This window comes from Crocuta crocuta, unplaced genomic scaffold, assembly GCF_008692635.1.
Source record: "Crocuta crocuta isolate KB4526 unplaced genomic scaffold, BGI_CrCroc_1.0 scaffold931, whole genome shotgun sequence".
Lineage (NCBI taxonomy): Eukaryota > Metazoa > Chordata > Mammalia > Carnivora > Hyaenidae > Crocuta > Crocuta crocuta.
This window is the reverse complement of record NW_027527834.1, coordinates 110,042-132,700: the sequence shown is the minus strand read 5'-3', so window position 1 is coordinate 132,700 and position 22,659 is coordinate 110,042. Positions and strand designations below refer to the sequence as shown.

At 50.3% G+C, this 22,659-nt stretch overlaps 1 protein-coding gene across 1 annotated transcript in view; it reads left to right on the top strand.

Moving 5' to 3' along the window:
• Window positions 1-28: 28 nt before the first annotated feature.
• The window catches only part of MX1 (MX dynamin like GTPase 1), a 27,969-nt gene continuing 5,338 nt past the window's right edge, over window positions 29-22,659 (top strand). Inside the window, exons 1-15 of the mRNA XM_077778616.1 lie at window positions 29-302; window positions 3,381-3,478; window positions 4,395-4,514; window positions 6,851-7,043; window positions 8,356-8,493; window positions 10,704-10,858; window positions 11,475-11,613; window positions 12,136-12,334; window positions 13,744-13,822; window positions 15,377-15,499; window positions 15,852-15,993; window positions 16,322-16,480; window positions 17,541-17,617; window positions 18,998-19,261; window positions 22,448-22,655. Of these exons, the coding sequence (XP_077634742.1) occupies window positions 4,416-4,514; window positions 6,851-7,043; window positions 8,356-8,493; window positions 10,704-10,858; window positions 11,475-11,613; window positions 12,136-12,334; window positions 13,744-13,822; window positions 15,377-15,499; window positions 15,852-15,993; window positions 16,322-16,480; window positions 17,541-17,617; window positions 18,998-19,261; window positions 22,448-22,655 (1,975 nt within the window). The 5' untranslated portion in view covers window positions 29-302; window positions 3,381-3,478; window positions 4,395-4,415. The remainder of the gene's footprint in view (window positions 303-3,380; window positions 3,479-4,394; window positions 4,515-6,850; window positions 7,044-8,355; window positions 8,494-10,703; window positions 10,859-11,474; window positions 11,614-12,135; window positions 12,335-13,743; window positions 13,823-15,376; window positions 15,500-15,851; window positions 15,994-16,321; window positions 16,481-17,540; window positions 17,618-18,997; window positions 19,262-22,447; window positions 22,656-22,659) is intronic.

Below are 22,659 nucleotides of genomic sequence, written 5' to 3'. Positions count from 1 at the left end.
CTGCGCGGGGACTGGCCCTGGGGACAGGTGAGTGTCGCAAGCTGGGTCGCAAGCTCTCTGGAGGCACGGGGGATTGCAGAAGCTGGTCATGGTGATGGTGGTGGTGATGATGGTGGTGACGGTGATGATGGTGATGATGGTGGTGATGATGGTGGTGACGGCGAAGACGGTGATGATGGAGACATCGGCCGGGCTCAGAGCGCACTTGATTCCACTTCTGACCAACAAGCTGCTAAGGCTCCTGGGTGACTCATCAGAAACATCCCCCCACCCCGCACCCTGCGGACTTTTCTGTGGAGGAGGTGGGCAGGTGGACGGGAGGGGGCCCCGGGGGTCTCCCAGGGGGCCAGTCAAGGGGGGTGCACCGAGAAAGTTTCACATTCAGTGCTGCGCACCCTCCAAGCCCACCCCGAAGGTGGACCATGGCTTGTACCATTTTAGATTTCCTGCTGTCGACCTTAAAAATAAAACAGTGAGTCATTTTATCAGCAGAAGTGGGTTTCTTCGGGAGTGGCAGAGATCTGCAATCCGGGGGTCGTACAAGCTATGGCAGGACCGTAGGTAAATCCAACAAACAAAGGGCAGGAACAGTATTTTCTGGAAGGGGGTTGGGAGGGGTTGTTTTGAACCTGAGTCCATTGGGTAAATGCAGGAGTTCAGGGTGATGGCAGTTTCCCGTCAGCCGAGTGGCAAGGGTGGCAGTTTCCCGGAAAGGAGTGCGCAGCCCTCCCTGTTGGGGGCTGTCATCCACGGTGGTCTCTGGCTGGGGTCTGTCATGGACAATTCTTCCTATGATGAAGGAGAAATGGTACAGGCGCCCCCTTCTGGCCTCCCCACTCCTTTAATAATTGTATTGATGTTCACATTGCTGGGGAGTGAAAGCCAGGCAGGTCCCCAGTGGGAGTGGGCACACCAGGAGGGTCTGCACCGTCCTGCAGAATTCGGGGGGGTCAGGGTGGAGGGTCCCCGCCAGGGGGTGTTCTGAGTAGCCGAGCTGCCGGGTTGGAAGGAGGTGCAGCTGGGAGGGAGGGACTCGGCATCTGGGGAAGTGCCCCGCCCAATGTACCCCCAGGCCAGGGCATGGATGGCTGCCCAGGGGCTCACTTCCCCACTGCTAGTGCAGCGGGGTGGGACTGAGCAGGGGACATGCAAATTTCGAGGGATGGAGGGAGGTAAGACCATCCTGGGGGCTGACAGAGGGAGCCAGACTGAGACATGCACTCTCCACCTCTAGTGAGCTGGGCAGGGGGTGGGGGTGGGGGGTTCTTAGAATATTTGGTCAAACTTAAATCAGGTTTTTGTCAGAAGCAGGGTCAAGCGATGCTCACCCCCATCAGTCAGTCCCCAACGGCTCCTCGAATGTCTAACTGTGTCATTTTTCCGCTTCGGAACAGAGCTGCTGGCCAGGAACCCCCGTCATGTGGACCAGCTCCCCCTATTTCCTTCTTGACTTCCCTCTCCCCACCTCCCGGCACTGGGCTTGGGGTGGTTTGGCGAAGAGCATGAGGTCTAAAGGGCAAAATGTTCTCCCCTTCCATCATAAAACATTTACATGTCAGTGGGGTTTTGGAAGGCAAAACACTCTCGGGAGAAAAAGCAAATGTAAGTTCTATGAGGATTATTATTTTATTTAGTTTTTAAATGTTTTATTTTTGAGAGAGACAGGGTGTGAGCGGGGGTGGTGAAGAGAGAGAGGGAGACAGAATCCAAAGCAGCTCCAGGCTCTGAGCTGTCAGCACAGAGCCTGATGCGGGGCTCGAACTCAAGAACTGCAAGATCATGACCTGAGCTGAAGTCGGAAGCTCAACCGACTGAGCCCCCCGGGTGCCCCTACGAGGATTATTTTAAAAGCTGGACTGAAAGTTGTTGGGCAAGTGGCAGACCCCTGAACCAGGCGTTCAGCAGGAAGTACTAGGTAGGGGATTCTTATTAGAGGTCAGGAGACCTCTATGAAGCCTGGGTTGAGGAGGCTTTTTCACAAGGATAGCGACCCACTGGACGGCCCTTGGATGACACTCCCACCCTCTGCTGCGGAGACTCTGCAGGGGCGCTGCTCACGGGTAGTGTCTGGGTCTGGAAGCCACAGGCAAACTTCTACCCTCTGAAACCCGAAGGTCAGGGGGCATCCAGACAGCCGCGTCCATGGACAGTGGGAACCTGAGTGTTCACAGATATGACCTGGGCAGTTTCTCCATCCCTTGCCCCAACCTTGAAGTGAGAGAAGATCCCATCCTGACCGTGGGCGGGGGTAGGGGGAGGAAGATGAGAGTGGAGAGGGGTTCCTGGTGACGTGCCTACCTGGGATCAGCCCGCAGTCTTGTCTGTAAACACACAGTATTGGGTTAGACTTTCACAAGCAGGCTGGGGCTGAGAGCGTGACTCCGCGGCAGCCACAATTGGTGACAGTATTCAGTTCCGTTTGACAGCGCGGTGCCCAGTGTAACAGATAAGTGAGAAGCGAGCTTTAATTACTGAGATCACCCTGCCCCTGGAATCCCAACCGATCTTCAAAGATCATCTGTGAAAGGTACAAATATTTAAGGTGTACAGATAAGATTTTGTGTTCAAGGAATGTCATTATATGAAGCAAACATGACCCGTGGTCATGGGGGTGCTGGTCCTGGGGACCAGTGATGCCACCTGATTGGGCGCACTAAGGTCATCTTCAAAGTGGGGCCCCAGGCTGGGACTCCCTGAGCGCACGAAGCATTTCCAAAGGCATGGGTGGTCCAGGGGAGGTTAGGAAATACATTTTCCAGATTTTCATACTCTGCCTAATTGATTGCCTTTCCATCTTACTTTTCTCCCACTTTCTCATAAAAGGAATACATTTCTCCGTTCTGTTTTGTTTCAATTTTCAGTTTTTTTAAACGTTGATTTATTTTTGAGAAACAGAGCACAAGTGGGGGAGGGGCAGAGAGAGGGAGAGACATAAAATCCGAAGCAGGCTCCAGGCTCTGTGCTGTCAGCACAGAGCCTGATGTGGGGCACGAACCCACAGACTGTGAGATCATGAGCTGAACTGAAGGCGGATGCTTAACTGACTGAGCCACCCAGGCGCCCCCTCCTTTTTGTTTTTTTTAACCTGTCCCTTTCAACTGCCCCAATATTAAAGGAAGATTGCATAGCTCTTAGGAGAAGGTCTTGTAAAAGAAAAAAAAAAATTGATTCAGGCAGTAAAGTGACAGTAAGGATTTGTGCCTTATCCGTCTCTCTTAGTAGTAAAATATCCAAGATTTATCCAAAGTGTTAAAATATTCAAGATTCAAGAACCGTGAACTTGATTCAACATGAAGCCCCCTGTGCATCTTTCTCAATAACGGGACCTTACCTTGATGAGTAGTCACATATATTCATCCAGGTTTTGGTCTAATTTGTAGGTTTTGCGTCATTTCAAGGAGGCGTGGGAAAAGAGCCTTGTGTTTCTGTCCGACTAGTCAACCTCACGTCGTCAGGGGAAAAGGAAGGTGTATTGGAAGTAAGTAGCTGCTTTACATTTCTCATAACACTTGTTTCAAGTTATAGAAAAATTCCCGCTTACTTTTACTCAGGGTTATTAGATGTGTAACATTTAATATTTAGAGGCAAGGGTCCCAGAAATTTTTAAAAATGAATTTCAAACATATATGTATGGATTTGGGGGGGATACAGACAAGTTTGGTGACGTGGACGATTAGCGTCTTTCAAAATAAAATGATATCGTATCTTTATGAGAAGACGAATGTTAGCCGAACCTATCATGGTGATCATTTCACAAAATATGTACCTCAGACCGTCATGCTGTGTGCCTCAAACTTACACAGTGATGGATGTCAGTCCATCAAATCCATCAAACTGGATAAAACAGAATAAAGTGAAGGACATTAAGATACACTCATATGCAGGAAAATGGAATAAAAATATGAAGTCAGGAGCAAAAAGAACAGAGTGAAAGAATTTAGAGTTCAGGGATTTTTTTTTTCAATTATAAGCTTCGGTCTCAAGGTTCCATTATATTTAGATTCCTGCAGCAGCAGTGGGAGTGGCTCTGTAATAAGTTTACTTTCATATGTGAATTTTAAAAATTCACAGAAATTTCATTCTTTGCCACTCTTTCAATTGATGGTCAAAAAATGTTTGCCATTCAACCTAAAATTGTAACAGGAAATGCCGAGTTTTAAAGACTCTTTTCCGGTCTGGGAGCCCATTCCTGAAGGTGGCTGAGCTGTGAGGCAACATTTGCCTCCATCCATCATTCGGCTCCTCGTTGCTCCGTTTCCAGTCCCTAAAGAGTTAAGGAGCCCACACTGTGTCTCCGGGTATCTAGCGGTGGGTGTGGTTCTGTGACTGAACAAACCTCTAACCTCGAACCTTGCTTCTGAATCAATCTTGTTAATCTTGTGCTTGGTTTTCAGCTGAACTGATAAAAGTCGAAGATGGTTAATACTAAAGAGAAGATCACCGAATCAGATCCTGTATTCGATCATCTGCTACTAAATGGACTTGCTGATAAGGCAGAGAAAAATCGGAAAACCGTAAGTGGCCGCCTGAAAATATCTGCATTTGAGGGCCGTCCATGTAGACGGCAGTGCTCTTGACCCGAGATGCCTGCTTCCTGATCTCTCAGGCCGAGGTTGCTGTGTGATCCCCTCCTCATTCAGCTGGGGCCCAGCTGGCCACCAAGTATAGTGTAGATGCTTCGCCACAGCTGATACTGGATGGTTGGGGTGCCGTTTCAGCCTGCGAAGCCGGGCGATTGGCCCCTGTAGGAACCCGTCCCGCTCTGAGCTCAACAACCACTGCGCTATCCTGTGCCCACCACACAGTTCCATTCCTGCACGGGGAAGCCATCTGGTGCCTTTGTTCCCCCAGAATCAAGAATGTTTTTGATGGAAACCCAGGTTGGCCTCTGAAATCAGTCTGATCTGATTTTTATCCCCATGGGGACACTTCAGGTCTATGATCTTGTTTATAAGACGTCTGTTCACCCCTGGTGAACATGTGGCAAAGTCTGGAGACATTTTGATTGTCACAACTCAGGGTGAATGACAAATGGAGGTCGGGGATTCTGCTAAATCTCCTGCATAGGACAGCCCCCAACAACAGAAGCTGACCTGGCACAAATATAAATAGCTTCTCACCATGAGATAAAGGAACTATCTAGTAACACTTATGTATATCAGAAAGCATATTCTCATCTTCTCTTCTTAATCAGGTGGTTTGTTTTCTTATTGTCAATAAAGTCTTTGGCAGTTCTTTATGTATGCAGGGTACAACTCCTTTGTCAAACATATGTTTTGTGACTATTTTCTCCCAGATTGTGGCTTGTTTTCATTCTCTTTGTCTTTTTTAGAGACCGGATGTTTTCAATTTTGATGAAGTGATTTTATGAACTGTGCTTTGGGGGTCCTATCTAAGAAAACATTGCTTAACTCACAGTCGTAAAGACTTTTCTCCTGTTTTCTTCTAGACGTTATGTAGTTTTAGGTTTTGCATTTAGGGCTATGATCCATTGTGAGTTATTTTTTAATGTAGATAATATGAAATATAGATACAAGGTTGTTTTGGGGGGGTATATCCCAGCACCATTTGTCAAAAAGCTTATTCTTCCACTGCACTTCCCATGCAGTTTTGTCAAAATCAGTTGTCCATACATAATGTCAGTTTATTTCTGGAACATATATTCTGTTCCTTTGATCTCTTTCTCAATTTTATCCAAATATCACATTGTTTTGCTCACTGCAGCTTTTTAATAAACACTGAAACCAGTAATGTTAGCCCTCCAACTTTGTTCTTTTTCAAAGTCAGTTTGACTATTCTAAAAAAATGTTTAGACCATTTATATTTATTGTGATTGTTAATTAAGTTGGAGAAGATCATTTTGCTATTTATTTTCTATTTTCTCTGTCTGTTCTTCATTTCCCCTTTCCTCTGTTTCTACTTCTTTTGAATTAATCAACTATATTTTTTATGATTTCATTTTATTTCCTTTGTTGATTTACTAAGTATATCTATTTTAGGGTTTATATTTTGCATATTTAACTTAACAAATGTAACCTTAAGTGATAGTAAATAACTTAATGTTTAAGAACCTTACAATTGTATGCTTTCAGTTATCTCCTCCTAGCCTTCATGCTGATTTTGTCATGAATCTTAACTTGACTTATATCATAAGCCCCACAATGTATTGTTATTATTTTTGTTCAGTCATATGTCTTTTAAGGATATGTTGTTATTTTTTTTAATGTAGTAGTTACCATTTCAGGTGTAGATCCCTTTGTGTGGATTCAGATTTTCATTCAGTATCATTTTCCTTCTGGCAGAGGGCTTCTTTAACATTTCTTACAGTGCCAATGCTGGTGATGAATTCATTCACTTTTTATGTTTGAAAAAAATCTTCATTTGCCTTCATTTTTCAAAAAGATATTTTGGCTGGGTATAGAATTCTAGGTTAATGGATTCCTACCTCCCCCAGTATTTTAAAAAGGCTACTCCACTCTTTATTTTTATTGTTTCTGTGGAGAAATCTGCGGTGATTTCATCTTTGCCTCTCAATGTGTAACATGTTCTCTGGCTGCTTGAAACATTTTCCCTCCGTTGCGGATTTTGAGCAATGTGACTATAACATGCCTTCATGTAGTTTATGTATCTTATGTTTGGGGTCCATTGAGCTTCTTGGGTCTTTGAGTTCATCGTTTTCAAGTCTGGGACATTTTTATCTCTCATTTCTTTAAATATTTCTTCGTGTTCCTTTCCCACTCTCTTTTGGGATCCCCTCTAACCTATTGTGATAGGCTGATTGAAGTTGTCTGTCTCTGATGGAACATGGCCTGCAGGCCATGACAGGATTCTTTGATGCTGCTTTCTTCAGGGGCCTGAGAAGAGCCTGGGTAGCCAGTATGAGGAGAAAGTGCGCCCCTGCATCGACCTCATCGACTCCCTGCGGGCCCTGGGCGTGGAGCAGGACCTGGCCCTGCCCGCCATCGCGGTGATCGGGGACCAGAGCTCGGGCAAGAGCTCCGTGCTGGAGGCTCTGTCAGGGGTCGCCCTTCCCAGGGGCAGCGGTAAGAACTCGCTCTCTGTTTTAGTGAGTTCAGGCAGCCATAACAAAATGCCACCCGCTGGGTGGCTAAACCCACAGAAATTTATTTCTCACAGCTCTGGGGGCTGGAAGTCCAAGATCAGGTGCTGGGATGGTTGGTCTCTCCCGCGGCCTCTCGCCGTGTGCAGATGACCATCTCGTTGTGTCCTCGGGTGGCCTTTTCTCTGTGTGCACACATGCCTGGTGTCTCTTCCTTTTTTCGCATGGATGCCAGTCACTTGGGGCCCCACTCTTCTGACCTCATTTAACCTTGATTACCCCTTTAAGGAATGGCCCCAGTGGTCACACTGGGAGCTGGGGCTCTAACATATGAATGGGGGGGAGTGACATGACTCAGCCCACAGTACCCTCTTGTTGCACATTTTTGCGTAGATTGTGTATAACGTGCCCATTATGGCAAGACTGAGTACATCTACTTGTGCCCCCAGCCCAGAACCATGTGCACGAGGGTGTCTTTCCTGAGCCCCTTCTCAAGAGGTGACCTTCCACATGGGTGGCAAAGATTGGTGCTCTGATTGGTGGTGCTGTTTGAGCACCAAGGCCAAGGGATCGGTGAAGCTCCAAGAGAGGAGGGCAGACCTGAGATGGCCTTGAAATACAGGTCAGACGTAGAAGAGGGTGGGACCTGGAAGTTTACGGCCGGGGGACTGTGGTAAGCGGGCCTGGTGAGAGCAGGATGTGTTCCTGATGGTATGGATGTCTCCTGGGGGGTTAGGGGAGAGCATTCGCCTGTGTTTGGCAGTTTCCTACTCTAGTGTGCAGCCCGAGCTGATGGCAAAACATTGAGGTGAAGCCAGAAGCCTAATGTGGTGGCTTTTGAGCATTAGTGAGCAAAAAATGACCTGTAAGGCATACCAAAATGCATATTCCTTTTTTAGAGTTTATTTATTTATTTTGAGAGAGAGAAAGAGAGAGAGAGAGACAGCATGAGCAGGGGAGGGCAGAGGGAGAGAGGGAGAGAGAGGATCCCAAGCAGACTCCACGCTGTCATCGGGGAGCCTGATACGGGGCTCGATGCCACCAACCGTGAGACCATGACCTGAGCTGAAGTCAAGAGTCAGATGCTCAACCAACTGAGCCCCCTACGTGCCCCTCAAAATATATATTTCTAAGGCCACCCCAGACATGTGTATCTGAGTATTGGAGATGGGGACCAGAATGTTTTAGCGGTCTGCCCAGATGATTATAGACAAGTTTGCACAGCACTGACCTAAGGCCGCCGTCTAGGACCCTTTAAGAGCAGCACACAGGACTGATGTGGATGTGGTCCCCAGGTATTGTTACAAGATGTCCTCTGGTGCTGAAGCTGAAGAAGCTCGTGAATGAGGATGAATGGAGAGGCAAAGTCAGCTACCAGGACCGTGAGGTGGAGATTTCAGACCCTGCCGAGGTGGAGGAGGAAATCAATAAAGGTAAGTGCCCCACATTTGTTCGTCATCGCCTATTTGGACATCTGGCCACCTGTGTGAAGGGGGAAGGGGGTCTATCTGTCACTGTGCCCACTCTTCCCTTTCTGGGCCTGTCCTGCTCGCCTGGGGACCCTCCCTCCTGCCCTCATCTGCATCAGGCCCCAGCTCCAGTGTATTTTCTCTTCTTTGACCCTCATGAAGACCAGCGCTTTGGACAGAATCTGACCTCAGCAAGTAATTGTTTAGTATGTAAATAAGAATCTGAGAGTAATGTGAATTTTAAAATTCAAACGAGGAGTATCTGTCCCTTATTCAAAGCTTTCCCACTCCACAGATCTGATGGAATAAGAATGGGGCGTGGGGCCAGGGAACCCCTTTCCCCATTAACCTCGTAAAAAGGCATCCTGGGCCATCTCCGAACCGTCCCCGGAAGCATCTCATGGGCCTTTTCCTTTAAGAACGAGATGCATGTGTTTGCATCATCCCAGCTCAGGCTGACTTATGAGGAGTCTCAGGGAATGCAGACCACAGAGACGGAGAGCACTCTGTCCACAGGAAGCGTCATCCAGAAGGAGAAATAAGACTTGAAGGACACGAGGGCAAGTCGCAGCAGGGTCTGCTGCTGCTGAGAGTGAGCGAGACGGATAAATAACCGTTTCCGCATCGACCTTCACTTCTTCCTTGCGTGTCACAACCTAGCGTCAGTCGTTTGGGGAAGATGCAAAAGTGGCAAAGAATGAGCTTGGCTTTTAAAGAAAGGAGAAGCACTAAGTTGCATTTGCAGACTGGTTTACAGAAGTTGAAGGATGTTTTACGGTCAGAACGTTACAGTGTGATTGTTGGGCTTCGATGGGCTCCTGGGGCAGAACACTCAACAACCGCCGTGTGAACCCATCGCCCTTCCTGTGTAACAGCGCAATCTCAAAGCCTAGTGGCTTGGAACTGTTGACCCTCGTGATTCCCTCCGGCTGGCTCGGTTCGGGCCAGCAGTCGAGGATGGCCTCGGTCACATGCCCAGGCTCTGGGCTGCAATGATCAGGGCTTCTCCCCACGTGGTGGCCGTCCTCCTCCAGGAGGCCAGGCTGGGCTCTTTGCACGGTGGTGGATGGGTTCCTTACAGGAAGGAAGGAGGAGTCCCCGGCGCAAGTTCTCCATTTCTACTGGGTCCATTCTGTGATGTGCTATCAGCCACAGGCAAGCCCGATGTCGAGGGACAGACTCTGGTTGGGAGAAGGTCGCCCTGTAGAGGAGTGTGAGTGGAGTGAGGGAAGGGAATTCCAGGCCATTTGTGTGAGCGGGCAGCTAACAGGGTGGTGTAAGCAATGTGCCCATTTTAGTTCTCTCTCACGAAGAGCTGGTTTGGAAACTCCTGTGCTGGGAACTGGGTTCCTATATTGTTACTCTGTCGTGTGTGTGGCCTCCGCGCCCAAGGCTGCATGATTTAGTCAGAAAGCCCATGTCCCAGCCAGCTGGGCACTGGCCAAGGGCTTCCCCTGCCTTTTCATCACATTGTCCTGAAGTTGCAAATGTGACATGTACCCCACGGGCCAGACTTAATCGCATGACCACATTGTTTGGTAAATCGACATTGCGGAGCTCACAGTTGGCCATTGTTATTATTTCCATTCTGAGCTCTTGGCTGGTATAAAACAAGTCTAAAAGGCATTCTGGATGTAGACAGGAATAACGTGGTATTAGTTAACAGTTTGATGCAGTAAATTCAGATCTTGAGATTTGCATCATTACAGAGGAAGGAGCAAAATGAAGTCCCTTAATGGGATGTCAGTACCAGGGCTTGTTTTGCTCAAAATTAGCACATTCCACTCCATAATTTCCCAAATCCTGTTTCAGATGTTCCCACGTGTTCTTATTTGCTTTCATTTTCCTTTGTTGTTAATTTCCTAATGACATCAGGGGGAAGATGTAGGTGCAAAGCCAGGAAGAGCTCAGGTCGGCCAGGCTCTGGCCTGGTGCAGGTGGCCATAATCTTTACAGGATGTTTCCACTTGGTCTCAAACAGTTCTGGCCACTGTCAAGGAAATCCCTGAATTAGCCCCTTTGAGCTTCCTTCTAGCTCCAGAAAAGTGAACCTGCTCGATATGCCTTATCCAAGCACGGACGGTAGAAGAAAGTACTTTCAGAGGATTTGCTGTAGACGGGAGATGCTTCCACTGTATGCTCTGTTGAGTTTTTCTCGTTTCCTCCCTCCCTAGCCCAGAATGCCATTGCTGGGGAAGGACTGGGGATCAGTCATGAGCTGATCAACCTGGAGGTCAGCTCCCCTCACGTCCCGGATCTGACCCTGATAGACCTCCCTGGCATCACCAGGGTGGCTGTGGGCAATCAGCCGGCCGACATTGGACGCCAGGTAAAGCCTCGGTCTGGGGGCAGGGCCTTGCCCTGGACAGCAGCAAGTCCTGGGCTGAGTTGGGAGAGTGGATGTCAGGAGGGGTGAGGGGGATTGGGAGAGCGTGGCAGACTCTGTGGCCTCTGCCAAGTCAGATGGAGACGTTCTGGGGAGATGAGGCAAGCAGGCAGAACTGGAAATCCATTTCACACGTGTCTGGGTTTTATATGGTGGCCCATTTTTGGTTCTAGATACATTTTGTGGCGTATCTAAGGCGGAATGTACAGGAAGGGGTTTTACGTGGGGAGAGAAAGCATCAGAAATGGATATAATGACGTTTCCATATTGGCGAACGTTACCCAAGAAATTAAGGATCTAGGGCACCGTCATGCACTTCTTGGCGTCCTGTTTTCCCTGTGGGTCTCCACTGGGGACTCTTAGGAGATAATGAGCTAAGATCTGGTGGTTTTCCCCAGACCCCAGCGCTCCGTTTCTGCCACGGGGAACTTGGTTTCTCATAATTCCAGCTTGAGAAGTGCTGTGGGCTCATTTCTTTTGGGGAGGTACCCTGGGACTCTGAGGTTTTCCCAAAGCAAGGGCAAGGTCAGGACCCGCCCCTGCTCTCATCTTCTCACAGACCAAGCAACTCATCAGGAAGTACATCGTTAAGCAGGAGACCATCAACTTGGTGGTGGTCCCTTGCAACGTGGACATCGCCACCACAGAGGCGCTGAGCATGGCTCAGGAGGTGGACCCCGATGGAGACAGGACCATAGGTAAGAGGACGGAAGAATCTAGAAGCCGTAGGAGAGCTTTGCTTGCCAGTGGGCTCAGCAAATGATGCCGCTGGTCTTGGCCGGACCTGTGTTTCTCTAAGTGCGAGCCAAGCCCCATCTGCACCAGAAATGACTGGCCGACATTGAGAAGGGCAAGTCCCTCGGTGCGCCCAGACCTCCTGAGTCGGAATCTATGGGGCAGGGCCTGAGACCCTGAGACGTGCCTTGCGGGGAGGTCAGAGCACCAGTGCAATAGAGCATGAACTCTTCCTCTGCGTAGAAGGAAAATTAAAGGGCCGTTACGCGCTGCTGTCTCTCAGGCATTAGGGCCAAGACCTGGGTGCATCAAGCCTCCCACAGCTTGCCATCTTCGTGGGGCCTGAAGCTACAGTTCTGTCACTGGCTGGGGACTCCGCCTCAAACCGTGGCCTTGGTTGGGGATGGGGGGTGCTGTCTTGTCCCCCCAAGCAAGGTTGAGGGGAAGCTGAGGGCATTCTCTGATCGAAAGGCTCCGGCTTGCAGGGATCCTGACGAAGCCTGACCTGGTGGACAGAGGCACCGAAGGCAAGGTGATTGACGTTGCACAAAACCTCGTGTGTCACCTGAAGAAGGGCTACACGGTCGTCAAGTGCCGGGGCCAGCAGGACATCCAAGACCAGCTGAGCTTGGCCGAGGCTCTGGAGAGAGAGAGAGTCTTCTTTGAGGACCACCCACATTTCAGGTACCCGGGCCATGTTTCCGCAAGGGCAAGCCTAAGCTTAGGATCTCCTCCTCTCCTGGGGAAAGTGGCGACCATACAGAAGCAGACGTTGGGAGTGGATGTGGGGGTGTGTCTGTGCATCGCCAGTGCCCATGGGATTTGTCCGGAAGAACGAAAGAGGCATTGACCAAGTACAGCAAAAAAATAAACGATCAGATAAGGAGGGAATTGGCTGCAATCATTTAAATGCTATGCCACAACCAGAATAAAAACATAAATACCTCAGGATGGGAAAAAATCGGAAAGCTCAGAAATGGACCCAGATACGTATGTTTGCTATATGATGAATGTGGCCTTTCCAGTCGTGGGCCATATCAGTTTGACGATCAGTCAGTGGCACTGGGGGACATTTAAATTTTATGTTACTGACATTTTATCACAATTAAAAAAAAATTGACAAATGTGGAGACCAAAGCTTAGCTGTGAGTGTTCTTTCACAAACAGGCATGCGCTTTATTCTAAAAAGTTCTTTAAAATATAAAGAATCCTTTAATAATCGGCGAACACAGATTTGGATAGAGCGAGGATAGGCCTTCCTTCCTGCAAGCAGCCCTTGGTTTAAGTTCTTCTCTTGGGGATGGGTGAATACCGTAGTTCAGTGTCACCCATACACCTATGTAGGTACATGTCAGGGTATTTTTGTGGGGCCCTTTGCCTGCATTACATAGACTTATGTGCATATTATCTACGTGAAGAAGAGTGTGTGTATGTTATGAAAACATATCCATAGGTGACCACGTGTATTTTTATAAAGACAATTCTATAGTCAGATGTCATGAGACATATTTTTTAAAAAAGTTTTTTTGATATTTATTTTTGAGAGAGAGAGACAGAGCATGAGCAGGGAAGGGCAGAGAGGGGGGAGACACAGAATCTGGAACAGGCTCCAGGCTCTGGGCTGTCAGCACAGAGCCCCACAGGATGCTTGAACCCACAAACCAGGAGATCACTACCTGAGCTGAAGTCAGATGCTTAATCGACTGAGCCCCCCAGGCGCCCCAGATGTCATGTGACATATTTGATGTCTCAGCTGGAAGAGATGAGCTATACCATTCCTTAAAGTAAGCTTTTTATTTTAATTCCGGCTAGGTGACATACAGTTGTATTAGCTTGAGACGTACAATACCATGATTCGGCAATTCTCTACAACTCCATGCCATTCTGAAGTATCTGAAATAATGAAAATTCTGCCCTTGTTCCACTCAGGGCAGTTCCGCACATCGGTTGAGCACCAGAGGCAGGGCGCTCCCTCCGCCGGGGGTGGGGAGGGTAACTGGATTTGCCTTCACTGTCCCTGCAGCAGAAAGCGCACTTGCATTTTCTGGCCATGCCAGGGTGGTCATATGTCACGTTCTCTTTTCTGTCTGCAGGGTTCTTCTGGAGGAGGGAAGGGCCACCGTCCCCTGCCTGGCGGACAAACTGACCACCGAACTCATCACGCACATCTGTGTAAGCACGCACAGAGCCGTCCGTTTTCTGACTCCATCCACAAGCCCAGAGCTAACCCGCGTGGGCTCGCTAACCATCCGCACGCGCGCACCGATCTGTGGGGATCTCATTAGGGTGCAGGCTGGGGGGCGGCGGGTCCGGAGCCCATCTTGGGATTCTCCGTTTCCAGCTCATGCTCCTGGATGACGTGTAGCCACTGGGCCTGGATGACTGTAGCCACTGGGCCTAAAATCTTACGAGCCCCGCCCCAACTTTTCCCTTTCTCGCTGCCGGCCGCTACCGTGATGTCTCCGCAATGCTCACCATCAGAGATTTCATATTTTAAATCTCTCTGTGGTTCCTTGTCAAGTTTGTCTGGACAGAATCCCTCGCTTTTTCACATTTGCGATCCCTTAGAAAGATTCCGTTGCATGTANGAACCCACGAACCGCGAGATCATGACCTAAGCAAAAGTCGGACGCTTAACCGACTAAGCCACCCAGGCGCCCCCGTTGCACGTATTTCTGTTGTATGTTGCGCTTGAGGAGTCTGGTGCCTGGAGTCTGGGTGTGCCAGCCGTCACCCACCGTGACCTGTGTTAGGGTTTTGACTCTGGGCCTGTCTTTTCCGGAACTTGATCTGTGGGGATTCATGAAAGCCCAGGCTCAAAATCAGCTCCTCCGGGGAGGGGCAGCCTCCGGCCTGAATCATCTTAGATTCTCAGCCTGAGGTTTGGGGGCCCCCCTCAGGGAGTCTGAATTTGAGCAGCAGACCTGTCTGGGGTCTGGCTTGTGGTTACAGGTTTTCGGCAGAGATTTTATGTCCCTCCACTCAGCACCGAGTTCAGTCCCCAGGAATGGGGATAGAGGGCACGGTTGTGCCTAGCTCTTTCGAGTCCCACCGTATAGTAAGAAGATGCTCGCTCATTAGATTCCCTGCCTCCAGCAAGCCCACCGGGATTTATCCTTTGCCCCAGCACCAAGTGAGGCTCTGAAACATCAGCTCAATTTTTCTTTCCTATAAATGCCCCATGAGGCCAAATTGGGCTCCATTCCTGCTCTCCCCATCCGCCCCTGGGCGCTCAGGTCACCTGGCCGTGCCCCTGAGTACCTTCCAGCCCGTGGATGCAGTCTAAGGGATGCTTTTGAGGTGCCGGCCAGCATTTTTCCGTGTGTGGTGGAAGAGGGCGCTAGCACACGCCGTCAACTGCGCCACGGAGACGGAAGTCCCTGAAAACCTGTAATCTGTTAACGGCATGAAAGTTGTTGCATCTTAAACTGTCCCAATGGCAGCTTCTTCAGAACCCACGAGACAAGTGGCCTTTTCTAACGTCCCCACAGGTCACAGAAGGGACTGTCCCTGGCGTTGCTTGGACAGGATGCAGGAGCCATGCGGAGTGGCCGCCTCGGAGCGTCCCCGAGGCTGTGCCCCGCCCCCCGGGAGTGGGAAGTGGGGAGGCCTGGGTGGAGGCCGTACCCGCTAACGTGCCCCCCTCTCCATCTTCGCTCTCGAGGAAGCCAGGGGGTCAGGTGTGCCACGCAGGCATTATTTTCTGTTGTTTTCTGTTTTCCTCAGAAATCTCTGCCCCTGTTAGAGAATCAAATAAAGGAGAATCATGAGAAAATAACAGAGGAATTACAAAAGTACGGCTCAGATGTACCGGAAGACGAACACGAAAAAATGCTTTTTCTCATAGATGTGAGTACTGGCCGTGGCATCGAGTCGGAGATTCACACGTCAGTGTCCGGAAAGGGACTGTGTGCCTCGCGCTCTTTTCTCTTATTCCCCGGAAGCCAACCCAGGCTCACGGTGCCCACTTCACACCAAAGCGGGGCCGGGGGGGCGGTGGGGAGGGACAGATGGCCACGTTTGCTGCGTGGATCGCTTATCACGCCCGCTCGCCCGAGACCCCGAGGGCAGCTAGGGGGTGGGAGGGTCTGTTACCCCGTCAGGTGGTGAGGGGCGACTTGCCCAGCCTCGGCCTACGCGCGGCCCCCAGACCGCCTCACCCCCCCACCTCCGCTTATACTGGTGTTTTCCTCCTTGACAGAAAATCAATGCATTTAATCACGACATCAGCTCTTTAATACAAGGGGAAGAGTCTGTGGGGGAGGACGAGAGTCGGCTGTTCACCAAAATCAGGAACGAGTTCCACAAATGGAGTACCGTGATCGAAAAGAAGTTCCAGAGAGGTGAGCGCCAGGCTCTGCCGCGGGCCTGGCGAGGGGGGTCGAGTCGGGGCCGGGGAGGCAGGCGGTGGAGGTGAGGATGGCCGGGAGGGGCAGGGGCCGTGTGATGTGGAGGCCACCTTTGCTGCGCCCCAAATCACTGAACTCTGGCCGGCGACTCCGGGGGGCCCTAGAGCAAGCATGCAGGGGAATCTGTCTGCTTGGGATTCTGTCTCCTCCCTCTCTCTCTCTCTCTTTCTGTTTTCGCTCTCTCTCCAAATAAATTGGAAAAAGGAGAAGACAAGCCCACGAGGTTATTTCTGTAAAATAATTCCGAACCGTTCGTTTCCAGGTTACAAAACTATTTATAAACAAATGGAGAAGTTTGAAAATCGGTATCGCGGCAGAGAGCTGCCAGGATTTGTAAATTACAAGACGTTTGAGATTATTATAAAACAGCAAATCAAAGAGCTTGAAGAGCCAGCCGTCGATATGTTACACACGGTAACTGGTGAGTTCTTGATTTTGCTTTTAGGCGTTTTATTTCTAAGGCCGGGAAAGGCTTGAACCAAAACCAGTGCTAAACCCCAGAGACTCCTCCTGGGGTGTTTCCAGTATCCAAGGACCCAATGAATCCTCTGTTCTCCAGGACACCAGCTGGGTGTTCAGCATTTGGACTCAGCTCTGCCACTAACTGGGTTAGCACTGATCGGAAAGGCTCAGCCCTTAGGGATGGCCCTTCATGTCAGACTGTGCTAATGACAGACGGGCTCTCAGGACTCCCCACAACCTCCTCCTGACGAGATTCTATACTTTGCGAGAACAGCTCCCAGAGCTCAGGGGCACTTTGCTTACCTCTGCTGGTTTATTTTAAAGGAGGCACTTCCCTTTGCCAGGTTATGATAAAGGACGTGAATGAACGTATGGAGGGTGAGGATTGGGTGGGTCCTGCGGCTACTGCTTCTGTCTCACGGAGTTGGGGGTGGGGGGCGCGGCACACGACATCATTAGTTCCTGACTCAGTCTACGCAGAGGTGGCGAGGTGAAGGTGGGGTGGAAGGCTCCAGGCTTCTAATCCAGGCTTGATCGTTCTGGGGACCAGCCCTCACCCTGAAGCTGTCCAGCGCCCACCAGGGGTCCCCTCCTTAGAACCAGAGATGCTGCCGTCACCCGGGAGGTTCTAAGGGATTTAGGAACTTGGTGTCAGGAGCCGGGAGCACACACCAAATACACCTTTCTCATTGTCCACACCTCCGGCCGGCTCCACAGCTGTGTATTTTCAGTTTCAAAATACTCCATTTATTTGAATCTTTTTTTTAAATGTTTATTTATTTTGAGGGAGAGAGAGAGAGACAGACAGAGGGTGAGCGAGGGAGGGTCAGAGAGAGAGGGAGACACAGAATCCGAAACAGGCTCCAGGCTCTGAGCTGTCAGCACAGAGCCCAGTGCGGGGCTCGAACCCACAAACACTGAGATCATGACTTGAGCCGAAGTCGTACGCTCAACCGACTGAGCCCCCAGGCGCCCCATCAATCTATGATTTTGAATGAATCTTGCTTTTCTTTCTTCAGATATGGTCCAGCTTGCCTTTGCAGATATTTCGAAAGAAAATTTTACTGAATTTTTCAACCTCTACAGAACAACAAAGGTAAAACTGACCACGTGCGATTAAAAAAAAAAAGTCAGCCTGATGCCAGAAAGTAGATTTCTTGTGTGAAAACCATCTCAGCTTGATTGTGCATGTAGAGAAGCAGATAATGAGGCTCACTGGTGAACTTTAGTGATGACGTCGAGTGAGAAGCAGTAAGCAGAGGGAGGGAGGGTGACAGACTCTAGAAATAAAACATTTAAAATCACAAAAGAGAGCCAGGGTTAGTGTTGAATTGCCTCATCTGAAGCAAATGGCCCGAGCCCTGAAACTCACTGAGGATAAGCCAATATACAAGTGGCGTCTTCCAAGAGTGAAGAGTCAGGAGGAAGTAAGTCCCCCCCAACTTCAGCAGCTGAGAGACACAGTGAGGGGCTCCGTGCGCTTGGTCAGCTCAGGCCGCCATAACACAGAGCGCGGCCGGGTGGCTTACATGACAGCCCCTTATTTCCCACCTTCCAGAGGCTAGAAATCCCAGATCAAGATGCTGGCAGACCTGGCTTCTGCCGAGGGCCCAATGCCTGGCTTGTGTGGTCGCTGCCTTCTCTTCAGATCCTCACAAGACAGAGAGAGAGAGGCAGAGGGAGGGGGAAAGCACTCTAGTGTCTCTTCTTACAAGGGGTCTGACACCATCCCTCTCATGGCCTGGACCCTCCAGGCCCCCACCCCAGCACCACTGCTTTGGGGATTAAGCTTTCAACTTTTGAATTTGGGGAGACACACACACTGGGTCCCTGGCACCCAGCACCGCTGGGAAGACTGGCTTGGCCTTTCACAGACCGGAGGGGCCTTCAGCTGCCTGGGCCTCGGGCTCTGCACCCACAAAATACCTCTAAGAATGTCTCGCGTGGAAGGTGTTCATGAATGCGGAAGAAAATGTTTGGGATGCATCCCACTCGCTGGCTCCCATCGGGCTCTGGGGAGTGCAGGCATTTTCTGTGTGAGAGATCTATTCCCCGACCTTCTGGAAGCCAGTTTCTCTAAATTATGAGAATGTGAACCCTGCGGAATTGAACAGATATCCAATTGGCCTCGTCTTTACCCCCACGATCTCGGTAATGGGCATATATACTCCTGATGAGACGAGAAAGTCCCCAAAAGAGGAAGAACCTGAGACATCGGGCCCCCAAGCAGAGCCTGTGTGGGAGCCCAGGCTCAGGGCAGGGGGGGTGGGGGTCTGGGCAGGCTGACCGCTCCACCCCCACCCCCTGCCAAGGAGGGAGCCCCGTCCTAGATAAGGCAGCGTGGGGTGTGTGAGGAAGATGTGGTCTTCATTCCAGTAGGGGCCGGCTGGCTGCGGGCTTCAGGGAGGGACCCCCCCTTCCTCGACCCGGCGATCCATTCCTGAGCGAACTTCGTTACACTTCTCTTTTGCCATAGTCCAAAATCGAAGACATTAAGTTTGAACTCGAAAAGGAAGCGGAGAAGTCGATCCGGCTTCACTTCCAAATGGAGCAGATTGTGTACTGTCAGGACCAGATCTACCAGAGTGCGCTGCAGAGGGTCAGACAGAAGGATGCGGGAGACGAGAAGAACAGCAAAAATACGCACAGCAGGTCCCCCGAAGAACATCCCCTTGTCTGTTCATCTCCGCTGAACATCTCCTTGTCTGAAATCTTTGAGCATCTGCTGGCTTACCGCCAGGTAAGTCTGCAGGTGCCTCAGAAAGGCGGCTTTCGTTCCTTTTTCTTGTCAGTGACTCTCTCTCTAAAGTCTCCGGGTGTCTGGGGGTGACCACCAGCCGGCTCCGTGTGCCTGGCCTCTGTGAGCCTCTGTGGAAGCATCGAGCCCCGGATAGTTGAGCAGAGGCTATGACTCAGAGAGCCACTCATGTCTGCTTTTGACGGGCTGTGTGGCCCTGGCCAAGTTATTTGACCTCTCTGAGCCTCAGCTTTGTGTTCTCTGGAGAGCAGTATCTCCTCACCGGGTTCTTGTGAATACTCAGGGGAACCACTGTGGGTGCAGCCCTCGCCTCAGGGTTGGGATGCAGCGACGAGCTGCCCCCAGAGGCACATGCTTTCATGGCTACTGTACGTTTCCCAGCACGTGACAAGCGGTCTGATTCATGCTGGGGAAGCTTCCAGGTCAAAATCTGTACAGATAAAGCCAATAGGCAGCTCCTGGTTTATCAGATGCCTCCATCAGGTCACTGTTTGGATGCTTTAAGGCAGTGTGTTTTTTTTCTTTTTCTTTTTTAAATTTAAATCCAAGTTAACATGTCGTGTAATAATGATGGCAGGAATAGAATTTCATGATTCACCACTTACATAGAGCACCCAGGGCTCATCCCAACAAGTGCCCTCCTTAGCGCCCCTCACCCATTTAGCCCAACCCCCGACCACCTTCCCTCCAGCAACCCTCAGTTTGTTCTCTGTATTTAAGAGTCTCTTAGGGTTTGTCTCCCTGTTTTCATATTCTTTTTGCTTCCCTTCCCTTATGTTCATCTGTTTTGTATTTTAAATTTCTCATATGAGTGGAATTATATATTTGTCTTTCTCTGACTAATTTCACTTAACATAATACTGTCTAGTTCCATCCACGTAGCTGCAAATGGCAAGATTTCATTCTTTTTGATCGCTGAGTAGTACTCCATTGTACGTTTGTACCACATCTTCTTTATCCATTCATCCGTTGACGCACATTTGGGCGCTCTCCATACTTAGGCTGTTGTCGATAGCGCTGCTATAAGCATCGGGGTGCATGTGCGCCTTTGAAACAGCACACCTGTGTCCCTTCGATAAATACCTAGTAGCGCAGTTGCTGGGTCGAACGGTAGTTCTGTTTTTAGCTTTTTGCGGACCCTCCACACTGTTTTCCAGAGCAGCCGTCCCAGCTTGCGTTCCCACCCGCATCCTCACCAACGCCTGTTGTAAGGCAGCGCTTCTAGAACTCGGCCCCGCACACAGGTCTCCTGGGATCCGGGGGCAGGGCAGACGTGGATTGCAGGTGTGAGGTGGGGCCACGATCTTGCATTTCTAACGGGGCTCCGAGGACGTGCCCGCACCACCGGACAGAGACCCTCCTTGGGAGAGCAAGCCTCTAAACCGGGGCCCGGGAGAAACTGGGTGCTATTTCTTTTGGTTCATTTTTTAGATGTCAGCATCAACGTGATTACGTCATCTTGTTTTACGGTAGCAGATTTTTACACAAGGTTTAAGTGCCTAGTGCAGCCAGAACTGCCCCGTCATGCTCCCCACTGCTCTTCTGTTTTTTCTTTTCTACATTGTGGTAAAATACGTATCACATTAAAGGTACCACCTTAACCATCCCTAAGTGCACAGCTCAGTGGCGTGAAGCACATTCACATGGTGGCTCAGCCGTCCCTGCCCTTCATCTCCCAAACACACTCGGCCACCCTGAAACACAGCCTCCCCAGCCCTGTCCCCGGCCCTGGCGCCCCCTGCCTTCTATCTTCTGAGCCTGTGGACTTTCTGATTCCCGGGAGCTCATGTAGGGAAGCTGACTTCACTTAGCATAATGTCCTCTAGGTTCACCTTGGCCGAGACCTGTGTTGGGCTGCCCTTCCCTCTAAAAGCAGCGTGATGCTTCGTGGTACAGAGAGACCACATTCGTTCATACGCTCCTCTTTGTGCGTCTGGGGTATTTGCACCTTTTGGCCACTCTCTGACACTGCCGTGGACACGGTTATGCCTCTGCCTGTGCCCCCTTCTTTGTCGTGCAGAATTTTCCACCTTGTCTTACTTTGGTTTCCCTGTGAGTTTAGAATCAGCCTGTCCCAGCGGTAATGCAAAAAGAGCTGTGGGCATTCTTGCTGCGATTCTATGCATCTGTCAGTCTGCACAGGGAGCGTTAATGCCTTTATGACCTGACATTTTCCTTTTTGTAAAAAATGTTTATTTATTTTGAGAGAGAGAGAGAAAGAGAGAGGGAATTCCAAGCAGGCTCTGTGCTGTCCTTGCGGAGTCCGATGCGGGGCTCAATCTCATAAACCATGAGATCATGACCTGAGCTGAAATCAAGAGTTGGATGCTTAACTGACTGAGCCACTCAGGTGCCCCTATTTTCCTTTCATTTTTAATTTTTTTAACGTTTATTCTTTTTAAAAAAGTTTTTAATGTTTATTTTGAGAGAAAGGGGGATAGAGTGTGAGCAGGGGAGGGGCAGAGAGAGAGGGAGACACAGAATCTGAAGCAGCTCCAGGTTCTGAGCTGTCAGCACAGAGCCCGATGCGGAGCTCAAACTCACAGACCGTGAGATCATGACCTGAGTGGAAGTTGGATACTCAACCGACAGAGGCACCCAGGCGCCCCCAGACACTTGCATCTTTTTTACACGTTTTATCTTTCAGCTTGTTTGATCTTTTCAGCCATCTCACGAGGCCAGGTGCTAATGTTATCCCGATTTTATGGAGAGTGGTATTGCTGAGGTACTGGGCTGACTCCACTTCCTGAGGGACCAGCCTGTCTCAGGAAGGAGCTCTTGAGGAGCAGGCAGGGCCCGGGGAGGGCGAAGAGAGGCTTGAAACTAACCCCGGCCTCGCACACACCCCAGAGAGCTCCCTNNNCCCCAGAGGGCTCCCTCCGCTCTGTGGCTTTCGATGGCCCCGCCTCTTTCCTGCGAAATATTTAGCATGGATTAAAAAAAAAAAAAGGCCGTAAAATCTTTCCTGCAAAGTTGTAAATAATTTGAAAGTGGAGTTTGTGTACTCCGTCTGTCCATTTGCCTTTTTAAAGGCCATTTAACCCTCTCCGATCAGAAGGTACCCGAGTGTCCCTGCGGGGANACCTGCACCCGCCAGCCCTGCCCCCCACCCCCAGCCCCGCGTGCTGACGGCAGCCCCTCAACTCTGCGCACTGTCCTTCCCGCCAGGAGGCCACCAACCGCATCTCCAGCCACATCCCGCTGATCATCCAGTACTTCATCCTGCAAACGTACGGCCAGAGCCTGCAGAAGGGCATGCTGCAGCTGCTGCAGGACAAGGAGGCGTACGGCTGGCTCCTCAAGGAGCGCAGCGACACCAGCGACAAGCGCAAGTTCCTGAAGGAGCGGCTCTCGCGGCTGGCCCAGGCTCGGCGCCGCCT